Below are 14,313 nucleotides of genomic sequence, written 5' to 3'. Positions count from 1 at the left end.
TTTAAAAAAATTTTATTATACAAATAAAAAAATCTTAATAGAAAAATATATATTTTTTAAATTTTAAATAAAAATTATTAAAATTTTAAATTAAATATAAAAATATGATAAAATTTAAGTTTTAATATTAAATTTTAGTAAAATAATGAGTATTTAAATTATCAAAAATTAATATAAATGAATTTAGAATTTCAAGCCTTTTGGCCGAAAAAACCAAAATGACTTCCCCTTTTGCATTTATTTACTGAAATACCACTTTAGTTTTGAAGGCTGTTACCGTATGGGCCTATCTTGATGTGGCTACACAACGAACAAACTATCAACTTTAATCAACACATTTTCTGCAACCTACATTCAAATCCTCCTTTTTTTTTAAAATATAACAGAAATCCAATTCTTTTCTTTTTTCACTAAAAATGGGAAATTAAACGTCAGACGTATAAAATCAATTTGACACCGTCGTAAATTATATGCAATAAAGGAAAATTTATAAAATATAAAACCAGTGGTAATTCCATTATCTCAGTCTTATGACGGTACTTGCCTTCTTCAAAATAAATTGAACACTGAACAAAATTGGTTGTTCAAAAAGTCTGGTCTACCCTACACATCAATACAGGAAAACCATCTGCATTTTCAAAGACTTCTTATTTCATACAATGAATTGGTCAGAAGAGATCAAGAATTCAGTGTATATGTCAAAGTCAAATACAGTATTCGAAAGGACATTCACATCGTTTTGGTGACTACTGAAGTTTGCTAAACCAACAACTCTTCAAGAGAAATATCTGAAAGGTTCATCAGGAGGTAGTAACTCCTCATACTGTGCTTTTAACAGCTGCAACTTCACAAAAGGGAGAAACAATTTGAGGTCCTGTTCTAAGCCAGCTAATAAATCTCAAAAACTTCACATGTAAACAGTCACCTTCCCTCCAACTCTGAAAGCACCATGAAATAAACATCAAAATTTGAAGAAAGGATGACTGAGTAATAAGCGATGCCCCATGTGACCACTCAAAAATTAAAGCATGTTTGGCACAAAGTAAAGTTATAAATTGCAAACTATCTTTGTAATAGCAAATTGAACTACTGTAAGTCATTAGAAGTAAGAAAAGCGATAAATACAGGAAATTCAGATGTTTGGTATCAACTATACATTATAAAATCATATCTGACTTAAGATTGGTGTGTGTAAGAAACCTGTTCTCTTAAGGCTCGGTGCCAGAGAAAGATTTTGCCTTAAACGAAAAGGCTTCCTTCCAGAAATGAACATAACTAGATTCTTAAATGGATCATCAACTTATGGCCTTAACAGAACATCATATTTGGTGTTAAAAGTCTGAGGCCAAAAATTATTCAATGAATTCCTTATTTCCTTGATCATTTTCATATTATATCAGTAAAATTATTACTTAACCCCACCAAGTGTTGGCTGATGTGATTTGCAACACAAAGACTAAAGATGATTCAGGGAAGAAAGAATACCAGTATATTTGCTTGATGATTCAGTTTCTTTTTTCTCAGGAACATGTTGATCAAGGAACTGCTGTATTGTTCTCCAGTAGTGATCACCACCAGACAGCCAAGTGTCCATATGCATTCCAGTAGAAAATTCCACAAACTTGCACTGATTATTACGAGCAGCTGCTTTAGCATACAGCATTTGCATATGAGATGGTGGAACCATCTCATCTTGCAATCCAGAGAGAAAAAGAATCGGCTGCTTGACCTGTAGTTAATAAGTCTAATTTAGGAGTCATGAAAAAGCTTTTGAAAACTTGTAAACAAAGTGAAGAAAATATCAAGTAAACAACATAAGGTGAGAATCAACACCCTGTACTGTTTAAAATTTAATAGATGATGCAAATAAATAGTGAAAATGAGTTCATAACATCAGAAAGTAAAACTGCATAGCAGTGCAGGCATGTGACACTTGTCAATTTCACAGAGCTAATACATTTTATGACCATGTAGATCAGGTTAATAAAATGTCCACAAGTCATTCAGATTTTTTTATGATATAGTTCTGTATAGGGGGTTTATGCAGAGCAAGAACTTCTACAGAAAACCTCACCTCACCAACAACATCAATTGTACTCCATGGAGAGCGTACAAGAAAATTAAGAAGTTTGGGACCTTTTGAACTACTGCCTCCAATAAACCACTTTAAGAAGGGCAATAGAACTCCAGCCATGTCCAGAATAGATGTGAAAGTGTTTTCCAATATCAACGCAGAAACCTGCAACACAAAGGAAGACAAACTAGTAATGAGCCCTATCATAACCCTCATACAAAATATAAGACGTCAAACAACAAGATTTTGAGCAGGGGAAGTGCTTGCTTGAAAATCATTAAGAAAAAAATTACTTAAAAAATACAGTTGGCATAAGAAATGCTATCACAAATAGCTGATATGGACACCAATGCATTACACTATAATAATCAAGTCAGCACAACTTTGTCCCAAAAAAGAAACCCCACAAGGCCTTTTCCACTTTATATAGGCCACAAATTTTTCTTTAGCCATGTATTACATGTCTTTTCTATCTTATCCCTGCCCCAAACTGTATACTTTCTAATCTTTTCCTAAAATATGAAGCACGTAGACTTAAATCATTCCAAAAAGAAACTACAAATATAAAAGCTTAGAATTTGTGTTCACTTCTTTAAGCCACTTCCACAAAACATTCAGTGTAGGAGTCACTGGCTAGTCAATATCTCATACATAACACCTACATCCCAATCAAGGAAACCCTAACTTTTGTGTTGAAAAGACAACCAAACTTGCAACGAATTATTATCAGCAAAAGGTACAAAAATCTGACCATAGGCCAACCCAAATTAAAACCAAAACTTCAAAATTATTTTCTTCGATACTATTCCAGCCAATCCATACAGAAAGATCCAACGATTCAAGATTAAACCACCAGATGCAGAGCTTCATCAAAGAAGGTAGGGAAGAAGGACAATACCAATACTACAAGTTCCAACTTGTTTACCAGTCTTTCAATAACAACTTTAAAGAAATTAACTTGAATATATCAATCAGTTGCCATAAGAAATCAAATGCAAAATTGGGTAAACAATAGTAATAATACAGGGGAAAAGGAAGAAGGAATGAAAGAACAAGAAAAAAAAGGAATCACTTCCCAAATTAATTTGGATGCCAAAATTGGTAAACAAGTAGCATCACCATCTGGAGAAATAAATGAATAAATAAATAAAGGGAAAGGGGTATGACTATGGTGATACCTTATCAGGATTGTTTTTAGTAAGCACAGCACCAACAGCACCTCCAAGTGACCTTCCAAATACAACTATCCTAGATGTGTCAATGTCAGTTCTCTGATAAAGATGATCCACTGCAGCCTAACAGAGAAAAATATACCATTTGGAACAATGCTAGAATTTCAAACAGCAGTGTTCAGAAATTAAACATCTAAATTGATGGAAAAGCACACCTGAGCATCATTTGTAATTCCCTGCTGAGAAGGATAGCCTTCACTTGCTCCATAACTGTTCATATAAATTAAGCATTAGTGTCTATCTAGCTAGGTGAGCAGCACACAATGACTATTTCAGATGTTAAAAACAAAGAAATCCAGGGGCAATATTATTTTGATAGATGAGTACAAACCCTCGATATGAAAGCATAAACACATTGCAATGCAATCTCTGTATCATTATGCGAACCATTTCAAGACGGTGAGCAATATCTAAAGGTCATGGTTAAGTTCACCAACAAAAGAAACAAGATATAGAGACAATCTATCACAAAATCAAGTCCATGGGATGCAAATTTAATTTAACAAACATCTAATTCAAAAGTCTCCAAGTATAATGATAAATATAAGGATACTTCCTGCATTCTCTTGGAAAAACAAAATGGTTGGACCTGCAGAACCAAAAGCTATATATTTTTAGCCTTGAACAGTAGCGATTTTTAACTGTATTGTAAGAGATAAACAAAATATTACAATTTTATGATAAGAATGCTCATTAGAAAAGAACCTACTATTGTGAATAGACGCAGAGACAGAAATTTTACCATACTAATGGTTATTATTCTCCAGCACCCTCATGAAAAATTCTTTCAATTATTACCATAATGTCCAACATGATTAAAAGGCATTAACCCAATCAGCCAAACATGGATTTATTACCACACAATCAATTATCACCCAAAGTCGAAATTAAATGCATCATTCCTCTTTAAAATACATAACAAACTTAACATCTGTACCACATCACTTACCCAAAAGAAATTCATGGTGACCACATAGAAAAATTCCCTAGTTCAAGCATTTTCTATTCCGACGATATTCTTCAGAGTCAAAACCTAAACGCATACAGTTCAATTACAGCTACTAATCAACTTCCAACTTTAAGCTCCAGCTAAAACAGTGTTCGAGTAAATTATTACAAGATCCACACCACGAATGACTATCACCAAAAATCACACAAATCTTATTGACGAATATTCGTTCACACGGAATTTGGGCCTTAATTAAATAATTCGGGAGTGTATCTTGTATAATTATAAAACTCAACTCCAAGTCCAATCCAAAATTTCACCTCAAAACGAAACCCTAACGATTAATCATAAATTCAAAAAATAATTGTAACGAGTTTTAAAAAACAGGGATCGGACCTCGGCAATCGGGAAAGAACTTGATGAACCAGGAGTGGAGACGAACTCCATCGGAGGATCGAAACCAAACGTCCTCGTACATAAGTCGGAGTCGGGCGGGAGTAATCTGGTAGGATTTAGTGAGACCGGGAAGGACGGGGACATAAACAAGCTTCTCCTGGAAAGCGACCAACAGTGCCATCCCGGCCACCACAATGCCTCCGACTCCGTATAACAATGCACTCACGTACGACACCATTGCTGTCGCTTTACGCTTTGCTTTGGCTGCTATATCTGTTTTATATATGCACAGTTGCTCGTACTTCGATTTTTTTTTTTTAAACTGTGTGAGTTCTTGAATATTGACTTTGTAAAAGGCAAACACCGAGAACATGAAAAGATATGAGAAATGTCCCCATTTGCATGGGCCCTACTTTTTACATATATTTGCCATTTCCCCAAATTTTGATGAAATTACGTTTCCATCCTTTAAGATCAAAAAATTCATTTCTCACCCATTCATTAAATTTTTATAAAATTTGTAAAATAGACAGAAATACTCATTATCATTAAAAATTAAATAATAATTTATCCCAAATTTTATAAACTTTTTACAAAGAGCAACCCTAAATTTTATAACTTTATAAAAAGTTAGGATTGTAAAATTTAAAAATTAAAATTCATCTGGACTAGAATCTTCTGTGGCTCCTCCTTTTCCACTGCCACCAGCTTGGCACTTTCGCTTCTTCTGTCGATTTCTTCTCTTATTCCAATGATTTTTTCCCTTCAGTCTCATTCCCACCATCTCTAGCTCTTGGTCCAATAAAGAAACCGAAAAACATGAACAATTGCGTAACGTAAAAACGCAAAGGTAGAGATAGAGAGATAGTTTACCAAAGATAAACTCGTCAGCAAGAGGATTACGACTGAGTTGAGAAGTAGAATCAACAGAGGAGATGAGCTGAACTTAGACTTGCTTTTATGCAACATTGTGGGTGTAGGTAGAGAGACATTTTACCATAGACGAACTCACCAACAATAGGATTATGAATAAAACAATGCTACACCTTTAAAGAAGATGATGAGCTTATCCGGTTGAGATAATTGGGACGGTAAATTTGGAAAGTTCACACAAGATATGGTATAATCTAAATTATTGGTAAAAACATATATATACGTACGTCAGTAAGGTAAATAGCCGAGCTACCAGTCTTCACACATGCAGATATGGTAATTTTGAAATATTATCATTCAACACAAACTCTCTTCACAACCGCATAAACTTCCCTACAACAAATGTAGAAGCAGTAGGAAGAGTATTTTCTGAACATAGTAACTAGATTAGAAAAGCCAAGGATGAATTGCCTGCCCGGTGCTGTGATCTCACCGAACAACTGAGGCACAGTGCTGCATTCCACTGCACACAAGTCTACTGCGATTTTGGATGGCACTACCCATGTGGGCAGAGAAGCCAGCAAACCCGCGATCAGCCTGCCGCAAAACAACATCACTGTTGGATACACTGGTAATATCTGAGCATGAGGTTGCTGAAGGAACATATTCCATGGTTTGCGAGTGAGTCTCAAATTCTGATGTACTGATCTTTTTTTGGAAGTGGTTAGAGTCTGAAATGCCACTGGCACTATTTGGATCAGGCTGTTGGAGCTTTTTAGAGCTGAGAAATCGTCCGCCAGATCCCCGAACCCTGTTTACAGCATGAAGATGCCTTGACTCGTGGAGATATGGCTGCGGTATATTGAAAAGTATAAATGAGTGGATGAAGGCTCTATTGAAGAAGGATAATTTCACGTAAATAGATACACCGATACTATTGGATGATTATCATTACTTAGTGTATACTAGATTTGTTGTTCCTCGTAAAAAAGTATTGAATTCTCGGATTTATAATACCTTAGAGATCTATTACTCTGTGGTATCAAAAGTATATCAAATGCCAACCAAACATACATACCTTTCGAGCCTTGACAAGTTTGTTCTGGGCCTCAAGCTTTGCACGTGACTGTCTTCTTCTCAGTATGCCATGGTACTGTTTTGGATTGACATAAATAGGCCTATCTTCTGCAGGATCAAGGGGCAGTGGGACTCGTGTGGATGCTATCCCTATCATCTGGGAGCCTGTATGAGGCTGGATCTGATTTTGTTTTTTGTCAAAAAGATCATAAAAGCAATTGCCGTAGAAAGTCAAATAAGGAACATACATTAGAACCAAATGAAGCACCAATGAGAAGGTAGGCTCTAAGCTTTATCTATCGCCTTTCATAGTTAAGCCTTTTAACAGATTTTAGGAAACCATTCCAACATTGTAATAAGAAATAGAATCTCTTTTCATGGAATGATATTTATTGCAATAATAAAACCATGTGCATAAACAATAAACACAAACGTTGACATTTCTTGATGTGATTAAGTGATTTTAAATTAAAAATAAAGCAACACACAATCACATGTTGATACATCATCATTTGTGTACAAATTTGTACCCATTGTTTGTGCACATAATGTTACTGCTATTGCAAATTAGCTTTCACTCTGATCTAATATCGCCAAAATAAAACTACTTGGGACAGTAGTATACAAACGCTCAGTAGAACTTACAAGAGCTTGCGGTCCATACGGAGTATATAAGCCACCAAAGTAACGATCACCATAAGGATATAGAGAATGAGCCTGAAATAGGTGGGAACCCTTAGTTTCACAACCGAGCAAACAAGCTGAAATTTAGAAACTACATTTCAACATACCATTGATTGGTTATAATCAGCATGAGCTGGGTTGAACACAATTTCAGAATTGCTCAACAAAAACAGAGGTTTCATTTGACCTTCAACACCCTTTCCGCAACTTTCATCTTGACCTGCATGCATGAAATAGATAGACATTAATTAAATTTAAGTTAGACTTAGCCTAGCTTATTTTTCACATTAGTTTAAGTAAACATTTTAGTCTCGTATCAACTTGAAGGCACAGCAAATCAATTCAAGTCATCAGAAATGGAACTTTGTGATATCATAGAAAAGGTACCATGATGAACTGTTTTCGACAAGAAAACAGAAGCAGATAGTACTTTTATTTCTCAAACAATTTATCACTGATCTGCTTTGCAAAGCTTCTATACCAATGTTACACAAGATAACCAGGGATAGGTACTACTAACTATGTGGGGATGAAGGAAAGACAAAAACCAGAAAAGTAAAAGCATATGTATGAAGATTATAGAAATGTCTCTGGAGATAATATAAACCTTCATGACAAAAATAAAATCAAGGACAATACCCTACTCTATTTGTGCAAACAATCTACCGAAGAAACATGTGGAAGCTAATTCCTAACATTGATATCCCCCTAAAACAATCTATGACATTTCAACTTTTCCATATTTCCTCCCATAATTTCACAATGTAAGAGTTAAGCACAACAAGAAGAGAGCAAGGGGGAGAGAGAGAGAGTGCGACTAGCCCCCAAGAGGTAGTTTAAATAACAAAGGATATAAAATCCCCAAGAAAGAGGGCTTGGGTTCCTGACCTGCTGACACTATATCAAGATTAGACCCTAGAATTACCCGATACAGTAGTTGTGGGACCAGTCAATGAACTCAAGGTTTAACTACTTAGTGTGGTTGGTCCGACCCCCAAGGGGCAACGCAGCTCGAATAAGGTTCCTTATTTAAAAAAAATAAGAGAGAGAGACTACTACTGCATTTACAGAAGCACCAGGCCTAAATTATCACACAGATATAGTGTTTTGTAATTAGAGAACCAGGTCTCTGATTTTCCGATATGGAAACCAATATATACCAGAAACAAAAACATCCTATTATCAGAAGAAATTTGGAAAAAGAAAAGAAGGATGTAAAGCTTCAATGTTTGTGAGCCACTCATGAATGATTCAAACCACAGATGAAAAAATATGCAAATAAACAGCACATTTCACTTCAGCCAATGAAGTTTCTTTCCAAATTATATAATTTTCTTCTCTTTTCTCTCTCATTGCGTAGTATGACAGAAATTCTCTCATTATTACACAAGTGTGACAAGAAAATGGTTTCTAATAGCCAATAAATAGTGAATCCGGAAGTATCCATACCAGATTCTGATGAAATGCATTGATCTTGAGAATTTGTCCCTCCTACAGCACTCACATCACGGTGAGATTGACCAATTGATTGAGCTGAGGATGATTCCTGGTCCGCTAGTTGAAGACCTAAATACTTTCCATCATGAAAAAGATGGGGTGGAGATTCCACTTTCAGACTACTATTCTTGGATAAGGTCTGTGAAACTTGATGTTCCCTTGAATTCCACCATGATGGGCAACCAACAGAGAAATGGGCCACAGAAAGACCAGAACTGTGATCAAAGCTTTTCTTAGTCAAGTCTTGAATTCGAATAGCCATATAGTTCAACAGCTGTCCTATATTTTCATGCAGAAATTCACAGTCCTTAACAGCCAAGAGTTCTGTACCCCTCACTTTGGTTTAGCTAACCAAGACAACACAACAAAAAAAAATTAGCATTTCAATTATATGGAGAAAGAATATGTTCATATATTCACATTCAGCAATGTTCATATATTGAAAAAAAAAAAAAGCAAGAAATACATAATTCTGCACAAAGAATCTCTCTCTCTCTCCATATATATATACACACACATATATATTTCACATAAATATATCCGAGAAAATTGCAAATGAATCTCTATGACTAAATGAATTAGTTATGTAGACAATCATGATGACGAAAAAACTGAATCAACACAAACTTGACTTCAATGCAATAGTTCAACTAGGACAAAATATTCACTTAAGAATAAAACTATGCATATAAAAAATTTTACAAACTTATCTGTACAGTCAAATATGACAACTTGTGATTAGGTGATATAATTGTTTACATTTTCTCTCACGTCAAAATCACTCAATGAAATGTTACCACCTCAGTTTGTATAAATACTTTTGTACAATTTATTTGTATATATAATATTACTCTTCACATAATACCATGCACTAAGGCTACCAAAAAGAGGATGTACTCCACAAAAAAGGGGTGTGACATTGTTCGTCTAAATCATTCTTAGATACCAATAACTAAATTATTTAAGTCAGTTCATATAAGTTAGAAAATGATATTTAAAATGTCCAAACATCATATATCACACCACCGTGCACTTTTATGGTATGTGAAAATGCCACATGAGCAAACAATCATGTCATTATATAAAGGGAAATCATCCAGTACAAGACCCTTAAAGGGAATATGAAAAAATGCTGCCAAACAATTATAACTACATGATAAATTCCATAGGATACCTAGATCATACAATGCTAGCTCTACTCTCACAAAGATAACAGTAATACCGAGGACAAAGAAAAAGGTTCCAAAAAATAAACAGAAACAAACACACAAGTAATAATAGCCTGAGCAAATGATGGAAAACCTTTCACTAACAAAGTAAGAGAAAATTTACACCACTACACCAATCCCAGAACACGGAATTAATAGTGGGACAAAAGTGATGTTTTCTTTTTCTTTTTATCCGTTGTTTCTTTTTAATCTAGGTACAAGCATATGTCTAATAACGGACCTGTAATCCAGTACACTTATGAGATCGACAATCATCTCATGCATTGGTGAATAAAGCAAGAAAAAACATCAGATATACATCGGCTAACCTGATCACTCTGCCCCTAACAAGAAATCAACGTCAATTTTAGATCCAAACTTTTGACTTTAAGAACACCCCGAAAGGGTTTCGCGATGATTTTTTTATACAAAACACAAACTAACCAAGCTGGTTTAATCTGTTAACAGAGTTAACCCTAGTCTCAGAAAATCTGACACTGACACATAACAGCCCAGCCGATACATTTGTTTATTCACCAAGGAGAGAAAAAGCAGGCTTTTTTTTTTACATGCAAAGTGTAAAACAAATCAAACTCAAACAAACCAACAACCATATGAAACACGGAGCCAGAGCTTCGCATCTTGTTAAATGCAATGAGCCGTTGAAAAGTCATTGACTTTGTCAAAACAAAATCAAAAAGCTCACTCATAAAAAACTCCAGGCAATAAGTGGGCAAAAAAGGCAGTCACAAATTCACTTCCAGAAATATAAAATTTTGGTTGTTTTAGTAGAAGATAAAAACATCCCAAAACAACAATAAGTCTAGAAATCAACAGGATGAGAAGTTTACCAGTTTACCTATCACAACTTTACTATTTTCACACAAACATGATACCAAACGACACATGCAATCAAAAAACAGCCGACAAAACGAAACCCACTTGGATTACGCTACCACCTAACAATAAACAAAACGAAAAAAGGGGAAGAAAAGAATCAAAAGAACAAGTGAAGAAGTGAAGCAATAAGAATAAAAAAAAATAAAAAACAAATCCAAAAGAAAGGTGATAATAAGAATGAATGAGAGAGAAGAGAAGTGAGAACCTTTGGGATCAGTTGAGAGAAGAAGCAGCAAAATACGCTAGTGTTGGGAAGAACTTGGGCATGTCTCCTCTCATGAAACTCTCTCTCTCTCTACCCACCAAAACAAAACAACCTTCAACTCCAACTCTGGTTTCTTGGTTGTGCACCCTGTGACTACCCATCTAACACACTTTTAATAATCATTTCCTCTCTCTCTCTCTCTCTCTTAATTTTAATATTATCATTATTAATTAAGACAAAATAAACTACCCACCACCACCACTACTTCATCTTCTCCTTCTTTTCTCCTCCTGCCCTACCCTTTTGTATTTTTAATTAATTTAATGGCATTTTGGCTTTATCCATAGCCGCCCTAAACTGTAATGAGTTTCACATACCCACGCGCTTCTTTCATGCCCATCCCACCTTCCTTCTAAACCTTTGGTTCTATTGGTCCGTGCTTGTGACGCGTGTGATTCATGTCTCCTCTAAGGATGTAATAAATTTTAGAAAATTTTTACGTGAGTTTGACCCTGATTAATGAAGTTAATATCGAAAATAGCCTGTCGTCTATTAATATTTTATTATTATAATATTATTTTTACTCATGCACTTTGAAAATAGGTGCAATAAATAAAATTACAGTCTGTTAAATAGACCTAAATAATAATATTTCATGCTGCCTGCAATATTATTACGTAATTAAATATTATTTTATTTTTAATTTAAAAATAATATTGTATTAATAAATGGTTAGATATTAAATAATAATATTTAGAGTGAAATTACTTATTTGCCCCCGGGGTTTTCAAGTAATCATAAATACTTTACCTTTTTTTTTTCTTTTTAAATTAAAACAATAAATGAAAAGGCAGGCCGGCCTCATCCCAAAGCAACATTAAACAATAGGGTAAAGTAAATGCAATAGAATAGAATAGTTTTTATGTAATTTCAGTTGGCTTTTTTATATTTGTGAATGTCGTTTTGCGTAAGATAAGAATCAAATAGAGGCATAACTTGTAGGAAAGTCTCGTAGATTTTGACTAACACAACTCAAAAGAACGCCATCATACACACGAAAGCTTTTCTTATTATTGGGAGAATGATTATTTCCCATTTAATTTATATCAAAAGATCCAAAATGATAAATTCTCATTTTTAAATTAAAAAATAATATTTTATTATATTTAATTATAATAACTTAAAAATCAAAACTAGATCCAAATTTGAAACTATTTCTATTACAATTGAAATTAGAGTTAAAATTACATTATTTTGATATGATTTCAATCAGAATTAATGATACAATTCAAACTGAATCACATTATTCTAATATAATTTCAATCAGAATCGATGATACGTTTTTAATTGAATCATATTTTTTTAATATAATTTCAATTAGAATCATATTGATTTAATGTGATTTTAACTATTGTCAAATAATTTTTCATTGCCCACGATTGTTTTAATTTTTAAATTTTATTTTCTATATAACATAGAGGTGAAAATATATTTAAAATGTTAAGGACACAAAGTTAAATATTATAAGAATTTTTTAAATTTTCTCGGTGAATATATCCTTAAAAACTAACTAATTTCACTAATAATTAAGGTGGGAAGGCTGAATTCAAGTTAAATCAAGCCGAACACATAGGTTGGTTTGAGTTTACTTCTAATCTATTATAACCAGTTCAAACCGAATTCGAATTGATCAAAAATATAGTTGAAAAGTCATCAACAAGATGATAGTATTATTAGTGGGATAAATCGTATCATAGTTAAGATGAACAATATCGTCATAAAAAGATTTAAGTTGAAGTCAAGCCAAATTGTTGAACTAAACTCTAATTCAAATTGAACAAACCATCTATTTGAGTGGAATTAGCTTCATTTGAATCTACCTATAGATAGAAAATATAATTTTTTAACTTTAAATATGTAAACTTGTGGTTTAGACTTAGTTGAAAAATAGTCCTTTCCCCTCTATTAACATACCTTTGGGTGTATTTGGTTTGAATAATATTTTATTATTAAAATTAAAATATTAAAAATAGATTACTTAGAAAATTACTGAGTATAAATTATTACTATATTTAATAAAAAGATGAAAAATATAAATAATTATTATATTTGGTTAAAGATAATAAAAGAATACTAGTATATTATTTTACTTAAATATCATTGTGTATAATTATTTTAAAATTTTGTTATATTATTTGTTGTATTAATTAAAAATAAAGTTATTTTTATGTTAATATTATCTTGATAATTTTTTAATAAATAAAGTGAAAGTGGTAATCAGAGTATCATCAATATTATCTATCACATTATCATTGATAATAAAATTTCTGATAAACCATATAAAATAATATAAATAATAAAAAATAGATTACCAATATAATTTTTGTTTAATAACAATAAAAAAATTCTGTAAATAATAAAAGATAGATTATCAAGATAATAATTTTTTACCCTCTTTATTATTTCATACCTAGAAACTATTCCACCAAACCTTCTCTTTTTAGTTCTCCTTTTTCGCTCAAAACGACAGCAAGTTCACCCAAACTTGAAATTTTCTTACTTAATCAATGAGACCTCCAAGTCTGCTGTATGTTCAAAGAATTGCGCTTTTCAATTCATATTCTTTCTTGCGTTACAATTTACATACGTAACGTATCATTGAAGAAACTATTTGCGCCAAACTCAAAGCTGATACCCGGTCAATATAATTGCAGTTGTCAATTCTTTTTCACTTTGGTAAGTAAACTGTCCATCACTTTGATAGCCAAGACAACCACTTCATGGCTTCATGGGCTCAGCCGGCCCCCAATTTCTCTTGAGTAACCAATAAGAATGTCAAGTGTCCCCCTTCCAACCCACTTGTGGTTGTCGTCCCCTCCCATCTCAAATACGAAGTGGGGTTCTTGAAATACGAGAGGAAACGGAAGTAGATATTTCTCAGTCTCATATTATACTATATATAATTAGATATATAAATAATATATTATTATATAATTAAATAATTTTTAATTAAAATAAAATAATATTTAATTATTTAATAACACATAATTTATATATTTAATTATATATTTAAAATTATATGTTAAAATATTCATTGTATTTTTTAAATATTTACCAAAATACTATTAATATATAAAACCCAATTCCGATTCTTTTTTAGCTAAAGCCCTAATGATCTCATTCTCTACTCTCTCATCAGTGTTAGTTATTTGTCCTAA

General features: G+C 32.9%; 2 protein-coding genes across 5 annotated transcripts; both read right to left on the bottom strand.

Annotated features, from left to right (window-relative positions):
• Nucleotides 1-614: 614 nt before the first annotated feature.
• LOC123194645 (alpha/beta hydrolase domain-containing protein WAV2-like) lies at nt 615-4,994 on the bottom strand. Of its 4 annotated transcripts, none has more exons than XM_044607966.1 (9): nt 4,652-4,994; nt 3,860-3,895; nt 3,638-3,716; nt 3,462-3,516; nt 3,253-3,369; nt 2,075-2,239; nt 1,486-1,729; nt 926-938; nt 615-844 (listed from the first exon to the last, which is right to left on the bottom strand). In XM_044607966.1, the coding sequence occupies exons 1-9, from the start codon at nt 4,887-4,889 to the stop codon at nt 832-834; spliced, it is 960 nt and encodes a 319-aa protein (XP_044463901.1). In that variant the 5' UTR covers nt 4,890-4,994; the 3' UTR covers nt 615-831. The 4 variants fall into 4 exon arrangements, with proteins under 4 accessions (XP_044463901.1, XP_044463902.1, XP_044463900.1 ...); XM_044607967.1 differs by having other exon boundaries at nt 615-838; nt 4,652-4,993; XM_044607965.1 differs by lacking the exon at nt 926-938 and having other exon boundaries at nt 4,652-4,993.
• A 775-nt stretch (nt 4,995-5,769) lies between these two features.
• On the bottom strand, nt 5,770-11,358 carry LOC123194647 (nuclear transcription factor Y subunit A-3-like). Its single transcript, XM_044607969.1, has 6 exons — nt 11,096-11,358; nt 8,735-9,129; nt 7,393-7,505; nt 7,247-7,318; nt 6,603-6,782; nt 5,770-6,376 (listed from the first exon to the last, which is right to left on the bottom strand). Exons 2-6 carry the CDS (start codon nt 9,042-9,044, stop codon nt 6,014-6,016), a joined length of 1,038 nt encoding a protein of 345 aa, XP_044463904.1. The 5' UTR covers nt 9,045-9,129; nt 11,096-11,358; the 3' UTR covers nt 5,770-6,013.
• Nucleotides 11,359-14,313: the final 2,955 nt, after the last annotated feature.

This window comes from Mangifera indica, chromosome 13 (genome assembly GCF_011075055.1).
Source record: "Mangifera indica cultivar Alphonso chromosome 13, CATAS_Mindica_2.1, whole genome shotgun sequence".
NCBI classification, from domain to species: Eukaryota; Viridiplantae; Streptophyta; class Magnoliopsida; order Sapindales; family Anacardiaceae; genus Mangifera; species Mangifera indica.
Note: the sequence above shows the minus strand (reverse complement) of the source record. Positions and strands in the feature narration are given on the sequence as shown.

Excerpts from the sequence above, each read along its gene's own strand:
- LOC123194645 (XM_044607966.1), bottom strand. The coding sequence starts at position 4,889 with ATGGTGTCGTACGTGAGTGCATTGTTATACGGAGTCGGAGGCATTGTG. Across the intron at positions 2,240-3,252 it reads CTAAAAACAATCCTGATAAG|GTTTCTGCGTTGATATTGGA; the intron begins GTATCACCATAG and ends TTTGTGTTGCAG. Across the intron at positions 1,730-2,074 it reads CAATTGATGTTGTTGGTGAG|GTCAAGCAGCCGATTCTTTT; the intron begins GTGAGGTTTTCT and ends TATTAACTACAG.
- LOC123194647 (XM_044607969.1), bottom strand. The coding sequence starts at position 9,044 with ATGGCTATTCGAATTCAAGACTTGACTAAGAAAAGCTTTGATCACAGT. Across the intron at positions 7,506-8,734 it reads ATGCATTTCATCAGAATCTG|GTCAAGATGAAAGTTGCGGA; the intron begins GTATGGATACTT and ends TCATGCATGCAG. Across the intron at positions 7,319-7,392 it reads CTGATTATAACCAATCAATG|GCTCATTCTCTATATCCTTA; the intron begins GTATGTTGAAAT and ends CACCTATTTCAG.